The following is a 23644-nucleotide window of genomic DNA, read 5'->3' as shown; positions in this document are numbered from 1 at the left end:
CAAGTGATGACGAAGGGCATCCAATGAAAGCACCAAATGAAGGTCGCGAGCTTCTGCGGTTCTTCCGCAAGCCTGACTCAATAAAAACTATGTTCTGCATCCAGTTTAGTGAATAGTTATGCTTTTGGACAGTATCTGAAGCGGCAGAAATCTCTGTAGCCGAGCCGACTTCGAGGTGTGCTAGTCAACTGTGATTCTAACATAACCGACATTGCCCAAGCATGACAACAACAAAATGGCCTTTTTCCTTGCAGCAGCTGTCCTACGAGTGGTGCGGTGGGCCCTCGTAATGGGTATGGAAAGTGTGACCACAGTATTCAAACAAATTCAGGTTTTGCTGGTGTTGCTTGGCGTTTCTCAAATGGAACTGGCAGTGCCTGGCCACTTTTTTTTTTGCTGCCTTTTTTTCTTGCTCTACTTGAATGCACGCCTCCCTTGAAACTCAGCTAGGGGTTCCTGCAGCTAAGATCCCACTAAATGGCGGAAGAGACGTCTTCGACGCCAGCCGAAGGGTAGCCGCACATTTTATGAAGCTTGCAGAGAACCACCCAGCAATAGCTGTCCACGATTTCAGCTGGTTGCTGCATTCGCTGATGAAACTGTGCCGGCTCGTAAATTTAACTAATGGGATAGAGGGAAAGTGCAGTGAACTTACTGGCAACAACCTCATAGCTGTTGAGAGGTGTGTCTAGGTCAAATGCCTTATGAAGCGGGCGAGCTTCCGGGCCTGTGGAATACAGAAGTCTTAACTTATATACCCTTCGGTGCTGAATGAAGGCCTGAAGTGAATGTGTAGTCCTCGAATGGCCTTAATGTCAACAGGAACTAGCATTTCATAAATTGAACCAGTCTCTTTGGCACACCAAAAGATAAGTCCATTATGCAGTCATCGCAGTGGGCAGAGCAACTGCTTGCAGAAAAATGGCCTCTTGCTACGAATCATCCTCCCAGGACAAAACAGCTGCTGAATGTGGCGGTTCTGACAGATTCGGGCAACTGACTTGCGCACAGGACTGCTGATACCCAGTTGCTGACTGGAGGATTCATGCTGGTGGATGAAGGCACCACCCATGCAGTTGCTAGCAGGCGAGGCGTCACCAGTGGTGAAAACAAAAACATTCGTGACACCACGCCACATGTTCTATGAGCCAGTGACACAACCCACAGCAGCCAAGATACAGCTCATCATCATCATCATCAGCCTGATTATACCCACTGCAGGGCGAAAGCCTCTCCCATATTTCTCCACTTAACCCGGTTCTGTGCTAGCTGCATCCACTTGACCCCTGCGAACTTAATCTCCTCCGCCCACCTAACTTTCTGCCGCCCCCGCTACGCTTTCCTTCCCTTGGAATCCAGTTTGTTACCCTCAGCGACCATCGGTTGTCCTCTCTTCGCACTACATGTCCTGCCCATTTCCATTTCTTCTTCTTAATTTCTACTAGAATGTCGGTAACTTGAGTTATTTCTCTGACCCACTCTGCACGCTTTCTATCTCTTAATGTTACCCCTACCATTTTTCGTTCCATAGCCCTCTGGGTTGTCCTCAACTTAAGTAGAACTCTCTTGGTTAGCCTCCATGTTTCAGCCCCATAGGTGAGTACAGGCAAGATGCAACTGTTGTATACTTTCCTCTTGAGCGATACCAGTAAGCTGCTAGTCATAATCTGCGAGTACTTGCCAAATGCGCTCCATCCCAATCTTATTCTTCTTGTTATTTCCTTTTCATGGTCCGGATCTGCGGTTACTACCTGTCCTAAGTAGACATATTTGCCTACTATTTCCAGTATTTCGCTACCTAATGTAAACTGCTGTTCCTTCCCGAGGCTGTTGAACATTACCTTAGTCTTCTGCATATTGATTTTCAAGCCTACCTTTCTACTTTTCCTGTCTAGGTCATCAATCATTATTTGCAGTTCATCCCCCGAATTGCTTAGCAAGGCAATGTCATCGGCAAACCGCAGATTACTGAGGTATTCTCCATCTACCCTTATCCCTAACTGATACAGCTGAGCCCGTCCAAAACCAAACAGCACACAACCTGAATGTGACGTGACGTCAAATGCATATATACTATGGCAATTCCACATTTCCCTCCCCCGCACGACGCGGCGAACACCCTCTTTCTCTCTGTCGGGGAACCCTCATCTTTCCCCTCCTGGCCTCCTTCCCCCAGAGCTGTGGCAGAGAAGGTGGAGGTGAGAGAACTGGCGTAGCATGCCGGGTGGCCCCTCCTTCCCCTTCCCTTCTCATCTCGGCAAACAGCATCGGCATCCAGGGAAACGACATCGCGTCGCCGGAGCGCGCAGATGCTGCTATGACACCGAGGAAGAACATTGGGTGTTCCCAATAAACAGCTTGGCCCGCAGGCTGTGCCTCGGTGTGTCGTTCTTCACGACCACGGCTGTGGTGGGAGCTAGCGGTGTGGTTTCGGTTCTAAGAGCGGAGCCAGAGACCCGCGAGAACCCCCACAAAATGGCACCCAATGTGGGGCTCCAGTGGCATCCAGTTGGGGAGGCTAGCTCACGAAGAATGATGGAATTCCATACAGTAAGTTGTTCAAAGTCGGCTGGGAGATCCTGGCCAGTATGCGAAGCCTAGCCCGATGGAAGGATTTCCCACCGCTATTGCGATGCGCCTCGAATGAAATCGCAGGTGTGGTCCGCCGACCGAGTCATTCTCAAAGAGATCCTGAGCTACTCATAAAGCTACTGCCAGTAGTTGTCTACGCTACCCTTTACACCCGCTCAAGAAAGCCGGCCCTTTGGTCCAGCTCACGGTAAAGGGCCCATTTGTCCACCTCCACCCAGTACCGCCAATGCGGTAAGTCCGTTTTGCCCATTGGCTCGAAACCGCGCAGTCTGTACGGCAGAAAATGCGGGTGAGAGCGCTGCCGAAGTGCGCCGACCACAAGTTCAAAGCTCAGGAGAGCTAAGTTGACTGGAGCGGCGTCGCATGTATATGCGGTGCGGTCACTCGCATTCGGCAGGTCAGTTTACAAGCAGCCAGATGCCATTTGGAAAAGGAGTGTGAATTATGGCCGCAGGTGTGATGTCACTAGGTGAGGTGGTACACCAAATTTGCGGAAGGAGGCCGTATCGGGGAGCGCTTTGTTGCAGAAGCCTCCAGAGCACATGCATCTCGTAAGAGTGGGGACGGCCATTTATTTATTTATGTTTTTTTTTTGTCGTAAGAGGGTAGCAAGTCTTATTGAAGAGACAGAACCCCGTGACAATTCAGGTCAAATTGCACTGAGAAGCCACTTGTACTGTGGTTGGTGTCTAGTGTAGCTGGTATTGCTACGAGTGAGTTTGAGACTTCCTGCTGGTCTATGATTAAGCTTTGCTACAATACGTGCAGGCAATGACGCCTCAGATGAGGGCTGCAATGCCGTTATTCCGCAAAAGAGCGAGCGCCGAGATCGGAATATAGAACTGCTCAAGTGTGAATATGCGAGATCGCATAACAACTGGAATGTGCACTGGCACGCCATTTCCTTAGCTCTGCGCATGAACGCAAAGGTCGAGACCAATGCCGACGACTATGCAAAGAGATTGAGCGAGATTGTGGCCAATGCCAATGAGAAGGCGAACCGCAGTCGTGGTAAGAACATTGCAAGTCCGATGACTAGCTATGATTACGCACTCAACGACGTGACCGCGCGATCGTGACGAGTCGTGCGCCTAGATGGGTGAGACCTTTAGAGGTTGCTGAGATTGTTTCGCGGCTGCAAGCTGAAAGGCCAGAGGTCAGGCGGAATCGGCGTACCCATGCTAACAGTACTTTGCAATGAAAGTAACTATATAAGCGGACCCTGCATGCGCTAAACAGCGCGTAGGCACGAATCTTCAGAGCGGTCTCTACGGGCACCGCTGCTAAACCCGAAGCCAGCGCAGTCGCTCGACAATAGCAAAAATGCCGCGCACATGCAATCACGCAAGCAGCGGCTCTGTAGCACTCACGGCCAGCGAAATCGCTGAAGGATTGTCAATTGCTGCGCATGTGAAATCATGCGCACAGATACTCCATGGGCATGGCTACAACACCCTCAGTCAGTGCGATCGCTGAAAGAAGCGGGAGAACACGCACACAGAGCAGCGCCGGTGGCGTCAGCGGCCTGTGCAGCTTGAGCTGACGACGGACAAACGCCAGAAGCGTGAGTTCGCGCGTGAGCGGATATAAGGAAAGGCAGTCCTTTCCGCGATGCTACAGTTCGGAAAGCAGGCGAAGTCGCCGAATGTCTACCGCAAGGTCATGAGAGGTCACGTGTGAAGTTATCCGGCACATGTCGATACACAAGCCGGCGACGCTCCTTTATGCGAAGCCTGTGCGGAGCACTTTCAAACGAACCGAGCCCGTCGACTGGCTTCATTTACAGCAGTGGCACTTCGGGTGCACGTATACGGGCCCCACCGCTTGCGCTCAGGCGGTGAAGGCAATGTTTAGACGACGTACCCCGTAGCTGCGCCAGTGTGAAATGGTTCTTGGAGCAGCTCGCATTCGAGCTCGAACGAACAACAGGAGGGCGAGGAGATACCAGTGCACTCTGACCTCTCCCGACGCCGTCAGGGATTTCCCGAACTCGAGTACGCCGGTTCAACCCTGGCTGAAGAACCCGGAAGAACCCGGCCCGTGTATATACACAGGCCAGAGTGGTTCCTGTACGCGGAGGGAAGGAAGCCTGCTGCCCTGATTTACGGCCTGCAGGGAGTCGGCGTGGCCGTGGACGAACAGCGCACTGCGGGCACTCCGGCGGGCACACCTGTCTTTGTTGTCTTTTGCTGTGTTGAGCTGGGATGCACACCTGTCTGTTGTCTTTTGCTGTGTTGCGCTGGGATGCACACCTGTCTCTGTTGTCTTTTGCTGTGTTGCGCTGGGATGCTTCATTTAAGACACTTGTCATGGCAACAGAGATTAAGGTCTGCCTTACTTAATAAACATTGTTTTCAGCTATGCATATTGCCACAGGGAAAGAGATTAAATGCAACCATTTGGCTTGCATTTCATTGGTGTTCTGTCACTGAACAACTGCAACACAGTACAGTATGCTACGATTGGCTAAGATTAACTCTCAGATAAAATGAACAATGTGAAACTATTGATTGGTTTCCCGCAGGCCTCTATGTAAAAAAAATCCACATTTAAGAGGCAAGAGTTTCGCTTATCCCACGGCTAAGGTGCACTTTCATAGTGACCGCTAACCATGGTGGCCTCACACATTGGCACTCACGAAGTGGCTGCATAGCACTATCAAGGAAAGAAAAAAAAATCCTAAACAAGATACGCTTCCATGCACCACCACGGAGAACTGCTGAAAAGCTGTCTTGCAGGAGCATGCTTTGTTGCTGGTACAGAAAAAGCAGCAGGGCAACATCGCGCCTGAGCTCGCGGAGATGGTCAGACCTCTGCATCGCGCACTGCCTCTGACTGGCATGTACGTGCAAAGTGTGCCTGCTCGTTGATTTGAGAGTTTGAAAACTCCACGTTTTCAACTGACACTGTGTCATATCATGCATTATTAAGGTGCATAGATTGTCACAGATATCGGTGCTACGTACCCTACCTGCGGCATACAGAAAAACGCATAGTATGCCTGTGGTGTGCATTTTTCAGCTTCAGTTTGCAATGCCAGTCTGGGAGATCCTCAGCCTTTGCAGCTGCACCAAAATGTCTGACCGCTACCTTGGTCCCTTTCTTATCTGCCGATGGGGAACATTGATCGGCGTATTAATACAGAAGTGGCATTACCCCTAGCATAACTGTCAACCCTTTTTTTCGTGGCAATATAAAGTATTAACCGTTATTAGCCCCCACACATGCATGTGGCCACAAAGGAAACCCATGAAGATCTGCATATCCACTCCGATGATTAAAGGCAGCCAGCAGTTAGCTCAGTGAGGCTGCTCTGGTTACAATACCAGAAAATGATCAGGATGAAGAAAGACTACACACAAACAAATTACTACTACTAACTTTAATCTGTCCAGGCTAGCCCAGATGCTTGAATGGCTTATCTGGGCAGGTGACAGCTACTTCAACAATTGCATTGCTCTGCCCATTTTAATAATTTACAAAGTATAACAACACATGCAGAAACAACCACAGCTGCTATGTTTTGTTCATCATCTATAAGACTGCCTTAAGTTCTGCATGGACTACTCTCATCAGTCTGACTGACAGATGCACTCATCAATATCATCTGATGCTTGCCAGGTCTGCCAAGGAGGCATTAAATATTCTGGAGCTTGTGGCAGCTATGAGACAAAGTTCAGCATTTTTGACCAATAGAGCTTTGAGGAACGTTGCTAATGCATGCTGCTAAATAATGTTGTAATTATTTAATTTTGTGCTCGGCATACAATTTAACCCGTCCCGAAGCGACCCTGGTTATACAGCCCTGAGGAACCTTGACAATCCATGCCGCTAAATATGTCATCATTATCAGCTGGACTATACCCACTGCAGACCAAATGCCTAACCTATATTACTCCCATTAACCCAGTCCTGTGCTAACTGCATCCATTTGACCCCTGCAAACTTCTTAACCTCATCCACCCACCAAACTTTCTGCCACCCCCTGCAACACTTTCCTTCCCTTAGAATCCAATTTGCTACACTTGGTGACAGTCAATTATCCTCTCTTCGCACTACATGTCCTGCCCATGGCCACTTCTTCTCGATTTCCACTAGAATGTCATTAACTCAAGTTAATTTTCTGACCCGCTCTGCACGCTTCCCATCTCAACGTTACACCTACCATTTTTTGTTCTGTAGCCCTCTGCGTTGTCCTCAGCTTAAGTAGAATCCTCTTCGTTAGCCTCTAGGTTTCAGCCCCATAGGTGAGTACAGGTAAGACGCAACTGTTAAATACTTTACTCTTGAGAGATACTGGTAACCTGCTAGTAATAATCTCCGAGTGATTGCCAAATGCACTCCATCCCAATCTCATTCTTCTTGTTATTTCCTTTTCATGGTCTGAATCTGCGGTTAATACCTGTCCTAAGTAGACATATTCGCCTACTACTTCCAGTACTTCGCTACCTAATGTAAACTGCTGTTCCTTCCCGAGGCTGTTGAACATTACCTTAGTCTTCTGCATATTGATTTTCAAGTCTTTCTACTTTTCCTGTCTAGGTCATCAATCATTATTTGCAGTTCATCCCCCGAGTTGCTTAGCAAGGCAATGTCATCAGCAAACCACAGATTACTGAGGTTTGCTGTCTACCCTTATCCCTAACTGCTCCTATTCCAAGTCTCTGAATACTTCCTCTAAGCAAGCTGTGAATAGTACTGGGGAGATTGTGTCTCCTTGCCTAACACCTTTCTTTATGGGAATTTTGTTACTTTCTTTATGCAGAACTATGGTTTCTGTGCAGCCACTATATATATCTTCCAGCACTTTCACGTACGGCTCGTCTACCCCCTGATTTCGCAATGCCTGCATCACCGCCAAGGTTTCAACTGAGTCAAATGCTTTTTCATAATCAATGAATGCTATGTATAAGGGCTGGTTATACTCCGAGCATTTTTCTATCACCTGGTTGATGGTATGAATATGATCGATAGTAGAGTACCATTTCCGAAAACCTGCTTGATCTTTTGGTTAATTGAAGTCTAAGGTTGCCTTGATTCCATTAGCGATTACTTTAGTAAATACCTTGTACATAGCGGATAGTAAGCTGATTGATTTAATTTTTCAAATCATTTGTCCCCTTTCTTATGAATTAAGATAATGTTAGCGGTCTTCCATAATTCCGGTACTGTCGATGTCACCAGGCATTGCATATACAGGGTGGCTGGTTTTTCTAGCACGATATCCCCACCGTCTTTATATGAACCTTTAGTTACCTGAGCCTTCCCGGCTGCTTTCGCCCAATTTCATAGCTCCTAGATTTCTTTACCTCATCCTTCGTTATTGGCATTTACCAACTGCTCTTCTCTACTGCCAATCTCATTATTGTCCTGACTACTTCAGCTTTAGTATAGATCAGTATAAAACTCCTCAGCTACTTTGACTATCTTATCTACATTAGTGATGACATTGCCCTGTTTGTCCCTTAGTGCATATATCAAATTTTTGCCTACCCTTTTTGCCTAAATTTGTCTTCACCGTTTAAGACTACCATTGTTCCTTAGAGCATGCTCGATTGTCTTCATGCTGTATTTCCTTATGTCGGAGCTAAATATGTGATGTTGCAATTATTTAATTTTGCACTCAGCATACAATCTGCTTCAACTTATAAAGTTTAATGTCCCAAAGTGATTTGGATAATGGGGGGGACCACATATAATTCGACAGTAAGGTCCGTCAAAAGTTTCCACTGGTCGCATAACTTGTACAGGTGGCACTGAAACTGGTGCAGGCGAGGCTATCCATAAATAAATGAAGAGACAAAAGCATATGTGGATAGAAACATGCACATAAAGGGAAAAGTTAAAAGTAGTGCATTGCATTTCTGCATAAAATGAAATGAAGCGAGCAGCCACAATTTGCTTTTACAGGTTGCGCAGCGACGTAAGAAAGAAACCAGAGAAAGAAAACCGGGTAATCACTCTGCTTGACCCTCCTCTATTGCTCTGTCAGTTTAACAACTGAACCTAACTTTTGTCTGAGCTATCACGGCATGCCTACTGTACCTTAGATAAAGATGATGCTGAGCACAGCCTTCACTCTGAAAGGGTACACATGTTTCACTTTGTTCAATAAATACTTTTGGCAGTGCTACAATATGGCAGTGCAATCAAGTGGTTTATTATCTTTTTTTTTTTTTTAACACCAGATTTTAACACCGAAAAAAGCACCACATCAGAGTTATGTCAATACAAAAAACAGAACACACTCCACTCTTCAGCCTAAAATGAATAATGCACCTCAGTAAACTATCTACTTAGGCAAAATCGAAAATATTCTGAGGAGGCCTACATGGCGGCAAGCAACATATCAATACTTTTATTCAGCTGCTGTGTATCACCTTATTACTTTTTTTTTTAATTTGGCTCAAGTCATTTGACAGATGATAGAGCTACCTCATAAATCATTGTGTGAAATTTCACAACAAAAGTCATCATGTGGCTTAATTTAAACAGCACAAGGCACCATGTGCCCATGCATGCCAACATCATTCACACTTTCACACCATACAGTGTATGTATTCTTACTTCCCTTGTGGGTACCGAACTTGTCTGAAGTCTGCACTCAAGACAGGGCACTGGCTGCGCTCCCGACGCGTGTTCCTTCATATTTTTTTTTGTTCAGTCTTATCCAGTGTTTTCCATTAGAGCGCATCTGTAGTCTGTTGCCTTACCCCTAACTCTCCATTTCATCCATTTGTTTCTTACACAAAATTCAACTTAGCAGCCTTTATACACCAGCTGGGCATATCGATCCAATCACTGGGTCACACCTTCATGTCCCAACCACCAACCCCTCTCACCGTCTGTTTGAATGCCCATCAGCCATACAATCACTGCATTACCGCCCCCTATCGTTCACGAAATGCTTCGCTCGCTTCAGACCAGCTGCAAGACCAGCTGGCCCTCGTGCTGCAAGCCCACTGCCAACTTAGCGGCTAAAAAAGCTGCATATAACGTATGTTCTCTCTCTCACATCTGTACCCCTGCCTACGGCCAGCCTGGCTTAAAACCTGTTGAATGAACTCAGTCCAGCTCGCAGCTGACAAATTACACGAACCGTCACCATGAGGTCCCACCAGGCAGAAAAACAACAAGACGATGCTACTCTGCAAAGTCTGCAGCCAGTGCAGCACGCAATTTCTTTGCTGCAACAAATCCCCTGATCCTATTCACAGGCGTTGAAGTCACTGAAGGTTAAGCACTCCAAACAGCTAGGATCAGCAAATGGATACGAGAGAGCAGTCGGTTTACCCCTTTTCAGTTGAAATGCTGCATAAACTGAGTGACATACTCGGGTGTACACTTCAGTGTGCCCCCGAGGAGGTATACCAAAGCAAAAAAGAAAAGAAACAATGGACAATGCACCAAATCCATGAAACATTTGTTGTACCACCACCAACCACTACCATTAACATGAGATGACAGAATCACAAGCTTAAAAAGGATTCGGAAATGGCGTTTGAGGATGGCCATAAAATGCTCGCATTATGTGGAGTCAGGAGAGTCAGTGTTTATGCTGTGTACAAGACCTCAAAACTGAGCTGACAACTGACACATGATAATTTTTGAGACATGCTCAAAATTCCTGTTTTCTCGCCTCGTGGGGAGATGTGCCAGTCTTCGGCCTTGATCGCCACACAACATCATGTAGCGCACATGACGTCAGCACTGGAGGGCTATCACCTCTCCGCTATCGGTGTCATTAAGACAGTTAGGTAAGCCCTTTTTTGTATTTGTGGACTTAGTTCATAATCTTTACTCTTTTTACGACTTTATCCAACACACGCGTTGAGAGAGAAAAAAGGTGAAAAGTCATTTCTAATCCCTGACACTTCCAGTGTGTCGCACGAGCTAGGTCGAAAACATTTGTGGGGAGGATGATGGGCGGTTCAATACCTATCAGTATTCTGGCTGTCCCCACCCTCTTTGACAACTTTTTCCGAGGCACCTTAGGCTCTTGGGAAAGTACAATGGTAACAATTGGTAAGTCCTAAGCAACCACATATGCTGAAGATGCACCGATTCTACTGCACTTTTCATCACACACACATGGTTGAAGACGCCACAGAGCAAAGCAAAGAAGATGTGGAGAGAAGAGCAAAGCACGGTGTGCTGGAGCATTGAGTGTGTGCCGAAGAAGAGGGAGGAGGAAGAGGAGGCAGGGGGCACCACTGCTGCAGAGAGAGAGAAGGAAGCAGTGCATGTGAGAAAGAGAGAAGCAGCCATGAAGATCCACAACACGGAAAGCGGCGGCGGTGCAGATGGAAGCGGACAATCAAGGCCTGGGCGGCTGGCAGAGAGAGACAGAGAGAGAGCGAAGCGGACATAGCGAGATGGGCTGAAATCTCACTTTTGGATCCAGGAGTTTTCTGCGTGGGCGAACTCGGCTCGATCATCTCTGAAAGTTGGGCCATACAAAGGGTGGGTCAGTTGAAAGAACACAAGAATGCACACTGGTGAGCTGGACAGCCAGTCTGCACCACGGCTGCAGCCCTGATAAACTGCAGTCGAGCCACCAGACAGTTTCTTTAGGGCCAAAAAGGTCAAATTATAAAGAAAAAGAACAACCCGAGTCACTCTGGCACAATGCACTGGCATCTTTTTCCTTTTTCTTTTTGCAGCAAAACATTACAATAAAGGTGTACATTGCTGTAGTAAAATATATGAACAACGGGCCATGTAAACACATGCAGTTCATCGTGTTGAACGAGTCAAGCAGATCAAAGCTCAGGCACATACGATGGTTTTTCAACTAAGGCGCTGCTTGACAATTTCAACATCACGAGTGTTAACCCTCACGGTTTAACACAAGTTCACCCTTCAGAGGGCTACAAAGAAAGAAAATGGGTAGCTAGTTCAGCACAGCTCAATGAGCAGAATGAAGAAAGTAATTCATTATTTATATATACAAACCACGTCTTTTTAAAATTCGCTGATCAATGGATCATCCTGCAGTGATGATTCCTGGAACTATACTAATTTTCTAAACGATGCACATCATGACTATGGTGGTGCGAGAGACCACGAGAGGCTGCCATTTGCCGTAGCCACGACAGCCATGACAGGGTGGGCTTAGTGGCCTGTACGGTTAACAGAGTGACATTTCACGCACCAACAACAAAGAGGCTCATGACAATCAGATCCTCAGTCCCGACTGGAAGACCTCCAGCGACTACACAATGTGCCAACTATAAAGGAGCGCCGATCGTCCTCAGCACACTGTGACCTCGATGGCTGTACCACAACACAGTCTATTCACAGAAAAAATCCAGTAACTACTTTTCGGTACAGCTTACAAGCTTTCAGTGTTGCCTTATCAGAGTTAAGTGCTTTCACCTTGTTTGGTCCCTACTACTACATTGAGAGGCAGCCCTTGCCCTGATTAGATGAACTAACCAATAAATATATCCCAACATGCAATTTTCAAAACAATAATAAAAAACCAAGATTCACAAAAGCACTAAAAATTTCATATAGCTAAGCGCCAAGCAAGCCCGCATGCGTGGGAAAAATACTACGAATGTGAACATGCATACATGAATGCGACTGGAAGTGGACCTAAAGACAGCAACAGTCGATAACCCTATGATGTTCTGGAAGGTGATAAACCCGAAAGAGAAGCCCCGACTAACGATGCTGGTTAAATAATGATGACCGTTACTGAATGTGCAGGCACTGCATTTTCACCTGCTTTTTTACTGATGAATGCAAAGGACCATTTTTATGTTACAACATAATTACTATAGTCCTGAAAGTAGTAACATTTAGCAGCACTGAAATTTCACACATAACTGATAAAATTAAAAATTTACCATCCACAAGCATATGCGACATTGTTAGGTTGGCCGAGGCAGCCGGTAAAAAGGGGGGACGGAAGTTGCATGCCAGGACTCCACGTTGAAAGAGCCCTTTATTGTTTGATTGCTCATGCATTGGCTATATATACAGATCAGCTCATGTGACCAATAATGAAAGAAATCAAACAAGAAGACAAGTACAAGCACAATCCGCAGAAGAGAAGCCGAAACTGCAACGGAATAGATAGAACACACAATATAACAGATATCAATTCAGAAGTTTTGAGAAACACAAAGCTAGCCTGTTCCCACATTTCTAGTTCATGTGACTAACCTGATACCATCAGGTAATAAAACATTAGGCTTCTTAATAACCGCACAGCTATGCGACTAAATAATTTTTTTCTCCATACAGAAAAAGTATGGACTTGAGCGCACGGCAGGTTTCATGCAAAAATACTGGCGATGGTAGTGCTATTGTGCAATCATAGATGACGAAGCCAGTTGACTTTATATGCTCGCACTGCAACCAGACACTGATAGCGAGGCGATGATGGAAGCGAAATCAAGTGCTATCAGGGATCTATGAGCGTTTGCTTCACCCATGCTGCGACAGTTGCTGCTGCCAGAGAAACCGTGCTGCACCAGTCGCGATCAGAGGAAAGAATGAGTATGGCTCTCCACTGGCAAAGAAAATGAATGATAAAGTAAAGAAAAGAAATGTTGTAAAACAAGTGGATGCCTATCTTTGATAATAACAGGTCTAAACTGAGTCTTTTGCCCCATGTTCTGCTGTTCGCATTTCATCTGACGCTGACAGTACTTGTGTTTTAATTTTGATCCCTAGCGCCTTATGACGACAAAGTACAGCTCAAAATAAGTGTATTGTGTCTTTCGAAATGCAAGAAGCTCACTGCGAATAGGTGAAATTTTCACAATGTTACCAACTCAGATATAACCGTCTTTAAGTGACTTCTAATACCCAAAGTATGTGACTACTATGACTACTGCTACCCGTACTTTCCGCAATGAAATATCTTCACGGAACACACATTTGGGTGATGACATTTTTATGACCTTTGAAGAAGAAATCAACATCATCAGCCAGCAGAGCACTGCAACTATCAATGTGTCCCTGCTGAAACGTCAGGCACATTGACAAGTTGGGATAGGCCTGATAGCATCAAGCGGAAACAAAGTGAGGTGCAGAAGGCTTTGAAAGAACACATTGCCTGTTATATACATCGGGCGCACAACCAAGGTGATGCATCAGTAAATTAAGCCAAAAAAAGGTGCTCCTTGTGCATGCAGTGAACTGAAAGCTTTCGGCAAACCTGCGCAGAATTCAGAACATCCTGGAAACGTCAACTTGACACTCTCCTGCCATCAGCACTAGCAAAAAGTAAGATTAAGAAATTGATGTATCTAATTAACGAATCCAAGAAATTGGAAAAAATCACAGCATGCAGTACACTACTGGATCCTTTCACAAGGCAGAAGGTGAGCCCCAAGTGCCTAAATGTGGCAAGTGAGTACCGCACAAAGGACAAGCTGGAATGTTCTAGACAAAGCCCCTCCCTCAAAAAAGGACGACCTCTTGGCTACGATCGATGAAGAAAAAAATATTAGTAACAGAGCATTTCATAACAAGAGCAATTAGGCATCATGCATAGATGACCATCCTGATTATGGCATTGGCCTATCAAAATTCTATAGCCTGCAATTGTGCTGGATAAAATGTTATGCCTGATGCGTGTGTTTGTGTCGTTTGCGTGAACTATAAAGTTTGCATTTCACTCCTCAGAATGTTACTGGAAACAGAATTGATGCTGATGGTATTCACACCCAGAATTCCTGTGCGTTCCATCTTAAACACAGTGCCATATCTTATTTGGTAAACAACAACAGTGCAGCATCATCCTTGTCTGTGTGTATGTATTTCATCTGTGTCGTAGTTGGCTCTGCTGCATTTTCCATCATTATCCCGACCGATGAAGCTGGCAGTCACTACAAAAAGAGATACCAGCGTTTCGATTTTGGAAGAGCCATTATCCCTGTCATGTATGCATCTGGATGTAGGTTTATTCAACTACTTATGCATGAGTACAAGTTACCGGCCGACCTGGCTATGGCTACATGAAACAACACTGAGCTACCAACTGATGACTGAGAGGCAGTGCCAGATGATGAAGGTCACCAGCTTGCTATACATATGTGGTGCAGGCTGAGCCTTTTCTCATAAATTTACGATAGCTTCAATATATATATATATATGAAAAGCCAGTCCACTTACATACAATTCCAATACCCCCCCCCCCCCCCCAAAAAAAAAAAAAAAAAAAAGTCCACCTACACTACAGTTCCAATACACAATGCACATTCTGTGCAACCAGACATGGGCAAAATGCGCACGACCTGTCTTTAGGAAATGCTCAACAACCTGAGAAAAAATCCTGAAAGCACAGTTTGGGCAGCCAGAAACTTTGTAACGCTTTTATCAGGAAAACTGAAAGGTGTATATCTAATGTGTCTGGAAAAAAAAAAGAAGTTGATGATTTCCATGGGTTAAAAAGGAAGAGTGGATGACCATGCGTGCCTTCCACTGCATTCAGTCTTGACATGCATGGCAGCTATCTAGGTGCATCTTCCGAATAGTATCTGGCACGCATGGCCAGGTCTCCATGGAAGAAACTGTGTGTACAGGAATGAAGGCACTGTGCACTGTCGAAACAGTCGATAAGTGATTGCAGCCCAGAAACAAATTGGTTTTAATGAAGCGAATCTCCATGACCTTCTCAATTTATCCATTTCACTAAACATTATTTAGAATATGGCACTTGCTTACTTTAACCTCATTTTGTGCAATATAAACTGAGGATCAAATCCTTGCTGCGTTTCAATGGAAGCAAAATGCAAAAAATGCTGGCGTACTGCACAATGTCAAAGCAAAATTTGATGTCTGTAGTCCTCTGAAGGAATTCGTAATTAAGGAAAGCTGAGTTTTATATACATGGTACTGACTGGACCAAAAAACCTGAACAAAGCATGAGTTTACGAGTTGAGCAAGCTTAAAATTGCAAACAAAGTGTTGCATGCCTGGAGGTAAGAGGTAGCTACCAACAGCATCTAATTAGGAATCTACCAATCTGAAATTCCCTGATGGATAACGGTTGGTCCCAGCAGCCAGGCTAGTCACATCTGGCAAGCAACTTAGGCTCAAAGCTGAGTGTGCTCATAATGCTATTTCCAAAGTGGACATCAAGTGATACCAAAGCAGGCTTCGTCATGTTGGGCAAATCCCAAAGCATATAGAGGAACTTGTGATCCCACTCAGGAAATTAGCTGAAGAACAAGCATTTGAAGAAATGGACAACACGTAATTGCTACACTGGAGTACCGGAAGTCTTGGCCGGGAGTGAAATGACAGTACAAGCAGGAGCTCCTCTACGTTGATGACCTTTTCTCTGGCAGCTATGCCACTGAATCATACTCATGCTAATGTTTAAACAGAGTTGTCAGACACTAGTGGACCATCAGTTGTGGAGATTTCAAGACTGCCGTGAGAGGGTCTTGGTTGATGCTTCAATAAGGAATTCCTTCTTGCTTGCACTTCTATTCATCTCGGCTGAGAAAAAGGGTGCCTGCACTCCAACGGCTCCATCACCAGCTATACACACAAGTTGCAGAAAAGAGCAACAGAATACTATGGATCACTTCTGTGAATGCCGAATATGAATGCACCATCGTGGACAACACGCAGCAGGATACGTTGACCAATGTGTGAGTAAATACGTTTCTCAACAAGGATTGGAAGTGAGTGTGCCTAGTCAGGACAGCAGAGAGAAACAATCCCATATACCTCAACCTGAGCATTTTTTCAACAGCATCATACTTCAATAGCATAAGAAATGCCCTATTTTTCTCACTCAGTATCCATCTGCCATCTCTGACATCATGATGCAGTAAATTTCTGCAGCAGCTGCCTGCACGACCACAACACTGTTATGATGAGTGTAGAATGGGACCACTTGTGAATAAAGCCCCTCAATAAACTAAAAGTAGCGCCAACTTGTGAAGATTGCCGCTCGCCTCCTCTCCGCCGCTCTCCTTCTTCGTTCAACCTTCCCATTGACTGAGAGCAGTCACGTTGGCTGCCTCCGTTCCCCTGGTGCAAAACGACGCGGCGCGCGCCGATCGAGGAGGCCGTGACCGGCGCCTGCTCCAGAGAGCGCGCGGTAGCTGTGCACCGCGTAGATGGAGCCACGGTCGAAATGTGAGAGGAGGAGCGGCGGCGCCGGAGGAGGAGAGAGAAGATGGCGCTACTTTTAGTTTATTGAGGACCTTTACTTGTGAAGGGGTGTTACTTGTAGTGTCCATCAAGGGACACTACAAGTAACATCAAGGGCGCCCTTGATGAGCTGGAAAAGACCCCATGCATTCCTAAGTGGTGCTAGTGATACTTCTCGCAAGAAAACTTGAATCAACTCGCAGAAAAAAAGCAAAAAAAAAAAAAAGCATTGCAAATGGCATTTTCACGATAATAAGTGCATCCTTTTCTGCCATCAGCACAGGGACAAGTCAGTGGCTATTGACAGCAATAACTAGATGGCGCTGTCTCACACTCAGTGGGTGTCAGGTACTATACCAAGAACAGAGCCTGTGGTCCTGTCTACTACTGCGTCATCCATGCAACATGTTTTCTATGAAGGGCCCAACTCCCATCAAATGCCAACATTCTGCGTAATCATATTGGGTAAGGAATATTGTGTTGCACAAGCCCATTTCCCAGCGCTGAGATTTCTGTGGTAGGCCTTCGCATGCACTACAGAAACATTTTCTCTCACTCTCTGCTCGAAACGGGGGCAGAATAAAGTCAGCAGAATGCCAACCAAAACTGACTTCCAGTTAACCACTTCCAAAGCAAGTATGATCCCAAGGAGAAGTCATCCCGTGGGCAGCAGGGATACAGAATAAGCAGAGTGCTTTCTCAAGCAATTACAGTAGGCGCCAAAAGCACCTGGGTCAATAGGTGAAATCAGCGACACCTGGCCTCTGTCCGGGTCTATCATCGTCTTCTCTTGCACTACCCACACATTCCAGATGCTTTTTCCCGCAGATATCCGGTTTAACCCACTTCTCATGAAATCTACTCATCAAGAGAAAATGGGCCCCAAATATTACAATGACTAGACAAAGTTCATAACCAATGTTTGCTTTAAACATACTCAGAGCTGCTGGCCTCATCACAGTGTGAAGTGAGGAGCACTCTTCAGATTTGTTTGGATGTGGCCTCTCAAAGTCATTACTGCAGTGACTGAGTAGGTTATAGGTATTTTTCCACCAGGCAAATCACTTAATGTAAAAATAAAGTGCTACTTTCTCCCCCCCTTGCAGCTGCACCTCTTCCGTCTTCATTAGCTTTGTCATCATTTTTCTGCACTATGTTCCCCAAGCAAAGTAACCTTGCCTAGTTTTCTATTGTTCTACGAGACAAGAGCTTTAGACTGGAGTTGAGAGAATATAGAAAGTTGGCTCAGCTGGAAACACATTCCAAACATTGTGCATAAAAAAAGATGGAATGCTGAAAGAGAAGTGCACCAACAGCTGATGAAGCAGAATCAGGAGGCATCTCTCCACAGTAAGCACATAAAAAAAGAAAGAAAGGGAGGAGGTGAGGCTGTAAGGTGAGAAAGCATGTGTGCCATGCCAGCAGAAAAACCCACCTCCTTCGCCCTCCTCGGTTGGCGCGATGATGGTGACCGAGGCATCCTCTTTCTCCTCGTCGTCGTCATCATTCTGCAGCTGCCCCTTTCGCCAGAGCTCCAGTTCGCCTGCAAATTTCATCGCCAACATCTGTCATGATAATGGCTAGATAATGGCCATGCACACTACAAGGAGCATGGCATAAAAGGGCATGGCTTGACTCCAGTCAGATTGCGAATCCCCGTTCGCGTCCATAACACACATACGCATTAGCGTGCAGTCATAAGCTGTCACATTATGGCTGACATAGACATGAAGACCTGCCTTAACCAAGCCATTGATCAACTAAAAAATTCATCATCAGCTGGAACCGACGAAATTATTTCAAAGTTTCTCAAGAACACCAAAGATGTTTCTTATAAATTTCTATGCTTGTTGTTTTCAAAGTCGCTTACCACATGCCGGATAAATGGAAGGTGGGAAACGTCGTTCCTGTATTCTAATCAGGTAACAAGGATTCACCCCTCCCCCGCCGGGGTGGCGCAGTGGTTACGGCACTCGACTACTGTTCCCAAGGACGCGGGATCGAATCCTGGCCTCGGCGGCCGCTTTTCGATGGAGGCGAAAAGCACGGCGTCTGAGTGCTGTGCGATGTCAGTGCACGTTAAGGAACCCCAGGTGGTTGAAATTTCCGGAGTCCTCCACTACGGCACCTCTCATAGCCTGAGTTGCTTTAGGACGTTAAACCTCACAAACCAACCAAGAATTCACCCCTCAACTACCGCCCTATTTCGCTAACTAGTATCCCTTGTAAACTCATGGAGCACGTAATATACTCTCAAACAATGCAGCACCTTGATTCCATACATTTTTTCTTTCCATCCCAACATGGATTTCAAAAGGGTCATTCATGCGAGACGCAACTTGCTACATTCATTCATGATCTTCATTCTAATCTCGACGCTAACATACAGACTAATGCCATCTTCTTAGACTTCGCCAAAGCATTCGATAAAGTTCCTCATAAACGCCTATTATTAAAGCTTTCCTGACTTAACTTACACCCAGACGTTACTTCATGGGTACGCGAATTCCTAACACATCGCTCACAGTCTGTTATCGTTAATAACTGCTCCTTTAACCGTATACTAGTCACCTCAGGCATTCCACAAGGAACTATTCCTGGCCCCCTCTTATTCCTAGTTTACATTAATGATTTACCACAAAATCTCTCCTATAGAGATTCGCCGACCGAGATTCGCACTATTCGCCTACGATTGCGTTAGTTATGCCACAGTTACTAATGCAAATGACCAAGAATTCCTTCAGGAGAACTTTAACCGAATTCAAGCTTGGTGTAATATCTGGTTGATGACCCTTAACCCGACTAAATAAACATGTCTTTTCATCGCCGTCGAAACCCGCATTTATCGACATATACAATTTCTGGTCTTCCTGTCCAACTTGTTCCATCGTATACATATCTAGGCATTACTATCAGCAGGGATCTGTTATGGCGGGAGCATGTAAGAAATCTAATTTCAACTGAAAATAAAAAAATAGGCTTTCTTAAACATCACCTTCACCACGCTCAAGATGTAAAGTTACTTGCCTACAAATGATCAATCCAGTCGACACTTGAGTATGCATCCGCCATTTAGAATCCCCCGCAAGCATACCTCATTGAAGCTTTAGAAGCCATACAAAACAGAGCCACCCGTTTTATTCATCGCTCCTATTCATATGATATCAGCGTCTCATCTCTCAAACAGCAATCACAATTACCCAGCCTCTCTGTCCGTCGTCACATTTCTAGCCTGTGCTTATATCACAAATTTTACTTTTCCGATCTGAAACAAGAGCCGTACATCTGCGCACCTCCATCACGCATGTCTCATCGCATCGTCATCCGTTTAAAGTTTCACGCAAACTTGCTCGTACAACTACTTTTTCAAAGTCATTCTTCTTCCTAACAGCAAGTCAATAGAATGACCTTCCCCACGAAATTGCAGCCATCACCTGCCCATCCACCTTCCTAGGCAAAGCCACATCGCACTTGTCATCATGAAAATGGTTTATGCACTTATGTTAACCCCACCCATTATGTAATACCCCCAAAAAGGGGGTCTTTAAGGAAATAAAAATGAAATGAAATGAAATGGCAGCATGGCTTAGGAATAGAGAGGGTTCCAGTGGGTTGCTATTGGAGTTTGCAGCTCCTGTTGTTGGCAGTGACTCCATGGTACTAACCGTACATTCACAACAGCCAATTTCCTGGAGAATAGGGTTTTTAACAAAGGATCAGATGTGCCAATGGTACCCCAAAAATGGCAGCATGCTTCTCGGGAGCCCATCCTATATAGTCTGCTTTATTCAGCTGCTCAATTCTAGTTACGCACCCTAGCAGTGTTCATGCTCTTTTGAAATCCCTAATGCACTTAGAATTTCTCTCCTCAGCAGTGTTATAGAAGAAATAATAGGTGTAGTGATGGCGATACAATTTCGATTGCTGGAGAGTCGAGCTCAAGCACCCTCAGGCTGTGGAATTGTCTCTTGCCATGTAACAATATCTCATCTTCATCATCATCATCAGCCAGACTATACCCACTGCAGGGCAAAGGCCTCTCCCATATTTCTCCAATTAACCCAGTTCTGTGCTAGCTGTATCCACTTGACCCCTGCGAACTTCTTAACCTCATCCACCCACTTAACTTTCTGCCGCCCCCTGCTACGCTTTCCTTTCCTTGGAATCCAGTTTGTTACCCTAAGCGACCATCGGTTATCCTCTCTTCGCACTACATGCTGCTCATTGTTTTTTACGCTACTAAGGCTACAAAAGAAAGAAAATATACTGGGGGCCAAAAACCACAACCACAAAATTTAATTTCAGTGCAAAACCTATAAGCACAATGATGCATAGCCAGAGTGATGTTGTTGACGTGACTCACGTTTTTCATCCTCGGGCTTAAGACGTTTGTTCTTGATGAGAATCTTCCTCTTGAGGTCGTTGGGGCTCGGCAGAGGGGTGCTTGGCTCCAGCTGCAAAGAACACCCACCTCCATGAGAGCCTCTGGTAAAGATGCACATTAAGAAAACCAGCTTGGCCAGCTGGTTCTTCCCTAACATGGACACTGACATTTGTGACATGACAACAACGTGGACCAAACACTGTGAATGGTTCCTTCCCCTGAAGTCAACCAGATGTCCCAGAAAAGATAAAAAGAGTCCAGCACCCCACGGTCTCCTTCCCCACGTGAGATCCACTGGAGCACTATAATTTGGTCTTTGAGGAAGCCAAACGCTTATGAGGACTCCACCCTCTGTATACAGTCAAAAGGGTTTGTTCCTAATCCATTTAGCAGGGCTCCCTAACCTATCTAGCACTCCAAAAGCTCGGGAGGAATGAGGATGTGAGACCCTTCTGCTTTTGATTGATCATAGTCACTGAGAGTGCTAAACGATGCACTGTGGAGGACTCGGAAGTAAATCCACTGGGCTGTATACTTCTGACGGGAACTGTACCTCACCTTGACAGAAAGCATTGCAGTGTGCAGGTGTCCATTCGCCATGTGCCAAAGCGTGAGCCTTCTCACAACTCTTACTCAAGATTCACTCCCCCCTCCTCATGCTCAGCATGCCCCAGCAAATGAGCCACTCATCCCCTGGCTGTTTTTTAGATCTGGACAATGAGGACAGCAGTGAACGTACCGGATAGCTTGGCAGTGATTCGGTGAGCAGCAAGTCACCAAAGATCTCCAGGCAATACTTGGCAAGTTTGTACTGCTGCTTTTTGCTGTAAAAACAAGGAGATAGGTTAATGAATACACACGCACATACAGAAACACGAAATTCACCACGCTGTTTTCTGCCCCACGGACAGCAACATTTGATCATTTGGTTATAGTAAATGCGTTACGAGCAATACCTGCCAACATCAGCGCATGTTCAGACAAGAAATGCAGTGCAGAGGCTCTGAAATCTTAGTCAAGAAAACTTCTGTGAACTTTCTTGACTAAGAAAACTTAGTCAAGAAAGTTCAGGACTGTATAATTCAACGAAACAAATTTCCCCTATTTTCAGATTTTTTGTGATCAGTATGTCAACAATCCCCAAATACAGGTGGTGCACAAAAGTATGGGGAGTTCAAGCTGGGTATGCCTTTCCTCCACCCTTGGACGTGGCGGGTAGCCTTGTGAGTGCCAACAGGTGCGCTGCTGAGAGGCCATTTGGCTTTGCTCAGTGTCACATAACAGCAGGGCTGCCGTATTACAGCGACTGGCATATTTCTTTTCGACTGACATGACAGGCTTTAAGGAGCAAGGAATTTGTTTACAACTACTGCTGCATTAATTGGTGTGCTAAAGGAAGCTTTCAAAGGGCACAAAAAATGTCATAAGACAAAGCAAGGCATTTTAAGAGTAGCAATTTTCAAATATGCCTGAAGATGAGTGTTTTGAGCGACTGTCAATAAGGACACAACATCAAAAATGAGAGAGGCTAAACTAGCAGGTCACAGGTGAACTCATGATGTCTGTGGAATTGTAGAACCATTATATGGGAGAGTTCTGCGGATTTTGTCAGATGCATTTCTGCCATACTAGTGCTAAGACTGCCCAGCGATGAACTGAGGTTCCGTCATATTTTTTCAGCACGTAATACTCAAACACCAAGTCAGAAGTGACCCCAGCATCGTCTTGAATGTCACAAATGTCAGAAAACAGTCATCCCAAACAACACTGGCATTTCCCACAGCAGAGCTGCTTCCACTTGTCTATTTATTATTTCATCATCATCATCATCAGCCTGATTATACCCACTGCAGGGCGAAGGCCTCTCCCATATTTCTCCACTTAACCCGGTTCTGTGCTAGCTGCATCCACTTGACCCCTGCGAACTTCTTAATCTCATCCGCCCACCTAACTTTCTGCCGCCCCCTGCTACGCTTTCCTTCCCTTGGAATCCAGTTTGTTACTCTCAGCGACCATCGGTTATCCTCTCTTCGCACTACATGTCCTGCCCATGTCCATTTCTTCTTCTTAATTTCCACTAGAATGTCGGTAACTTGAGTTATTTCTCTGACCCACTCTGCACGCTTTCTATCTCTTAATGTTACCCCTACCATTTTTCGTTCCATAGCCCTCTGGGTCGTCCTCAACTTAAGTAGAACTCTCTTGGTTAGCCTCCACGTTTCAGCCCCATAGGTGAGTACAGGCAAGATGCAACTGTTGTATACTTTCCTCTTGAGCGATACCGGTAAGCTGCTAGTCATAATCTGCGAGTGCTTGCCAAATGCGCTCCATCCCAATCTTATTCTTCTTGTTATTTCCTTTTCATGGTCCGGATCTGCGGTTACTACCTGTCCTAAGTAGACATATTCGCCTACTACTTCCAGTATTTCGCTACCTAATGTAAACTGCTGTTCCTTTCCGAGGCTGTTGAACATTACCTTAGTCTTCTGCATATTGATTTTCAAGCCTACCTTTCTACTTTTTTTGTCTAGGTCATCAATC

At 45.5% G+C, this 23644-nt stretch overlaps 1 protein-coding gene across 1 annotated transcript in view; it reads right to left on the bottom strand.

Annotated features, from left to right (window-relative positions):
* The window catches only part of norpA (no receptor potential A), a 145818-nt gene that overhangs the window by 62629 nt on the left and 59545 nt on the right, over positions 1 to 23644 (bottom strand). Inside the window, exons 14-17 of the mRNA XM_084581641.1 lie at positions 21843 to 21927; positions 21083 to 21173; positions 18155 to 18262; positions 10985 to 11032 (exon numbers count right to left, since the gene is read on the bottom strand). Of these exons, the coding sequence (XP_084437767.1) occupies positions 10985 to 11032; positions 18155 to 18262; positions 21083 to 21173; positions 21843 to 21927 (332 nt within the window). The remainder of the gene's footprint in view (positions 1 to 10984; positions 11033 to 18154; positions 18263 to 21082; positions 21174 to 21842; positions 21928 to 23644) is intronic.

The sequence above is a fragment of the Amblyomma maculatum genome, chromosome 10 (assembly GCF_055883805.1).
Source record: "Amblyomma maculatum isolate TAMU_Amacu chromosome 10, ASM5588380v1, whole genome shotgun sequence".
NCBI classification, from domain to species: domain Eukaryota; kingdom Metazoa; phylum Arthropoda; class Arachnida; order Ixodida; family Ixodidae; genus Amblyomma; species Amblyomma maculatum.
This window is presented reverse-complemented; position numbering and strand designations above follow the sequence as displayed.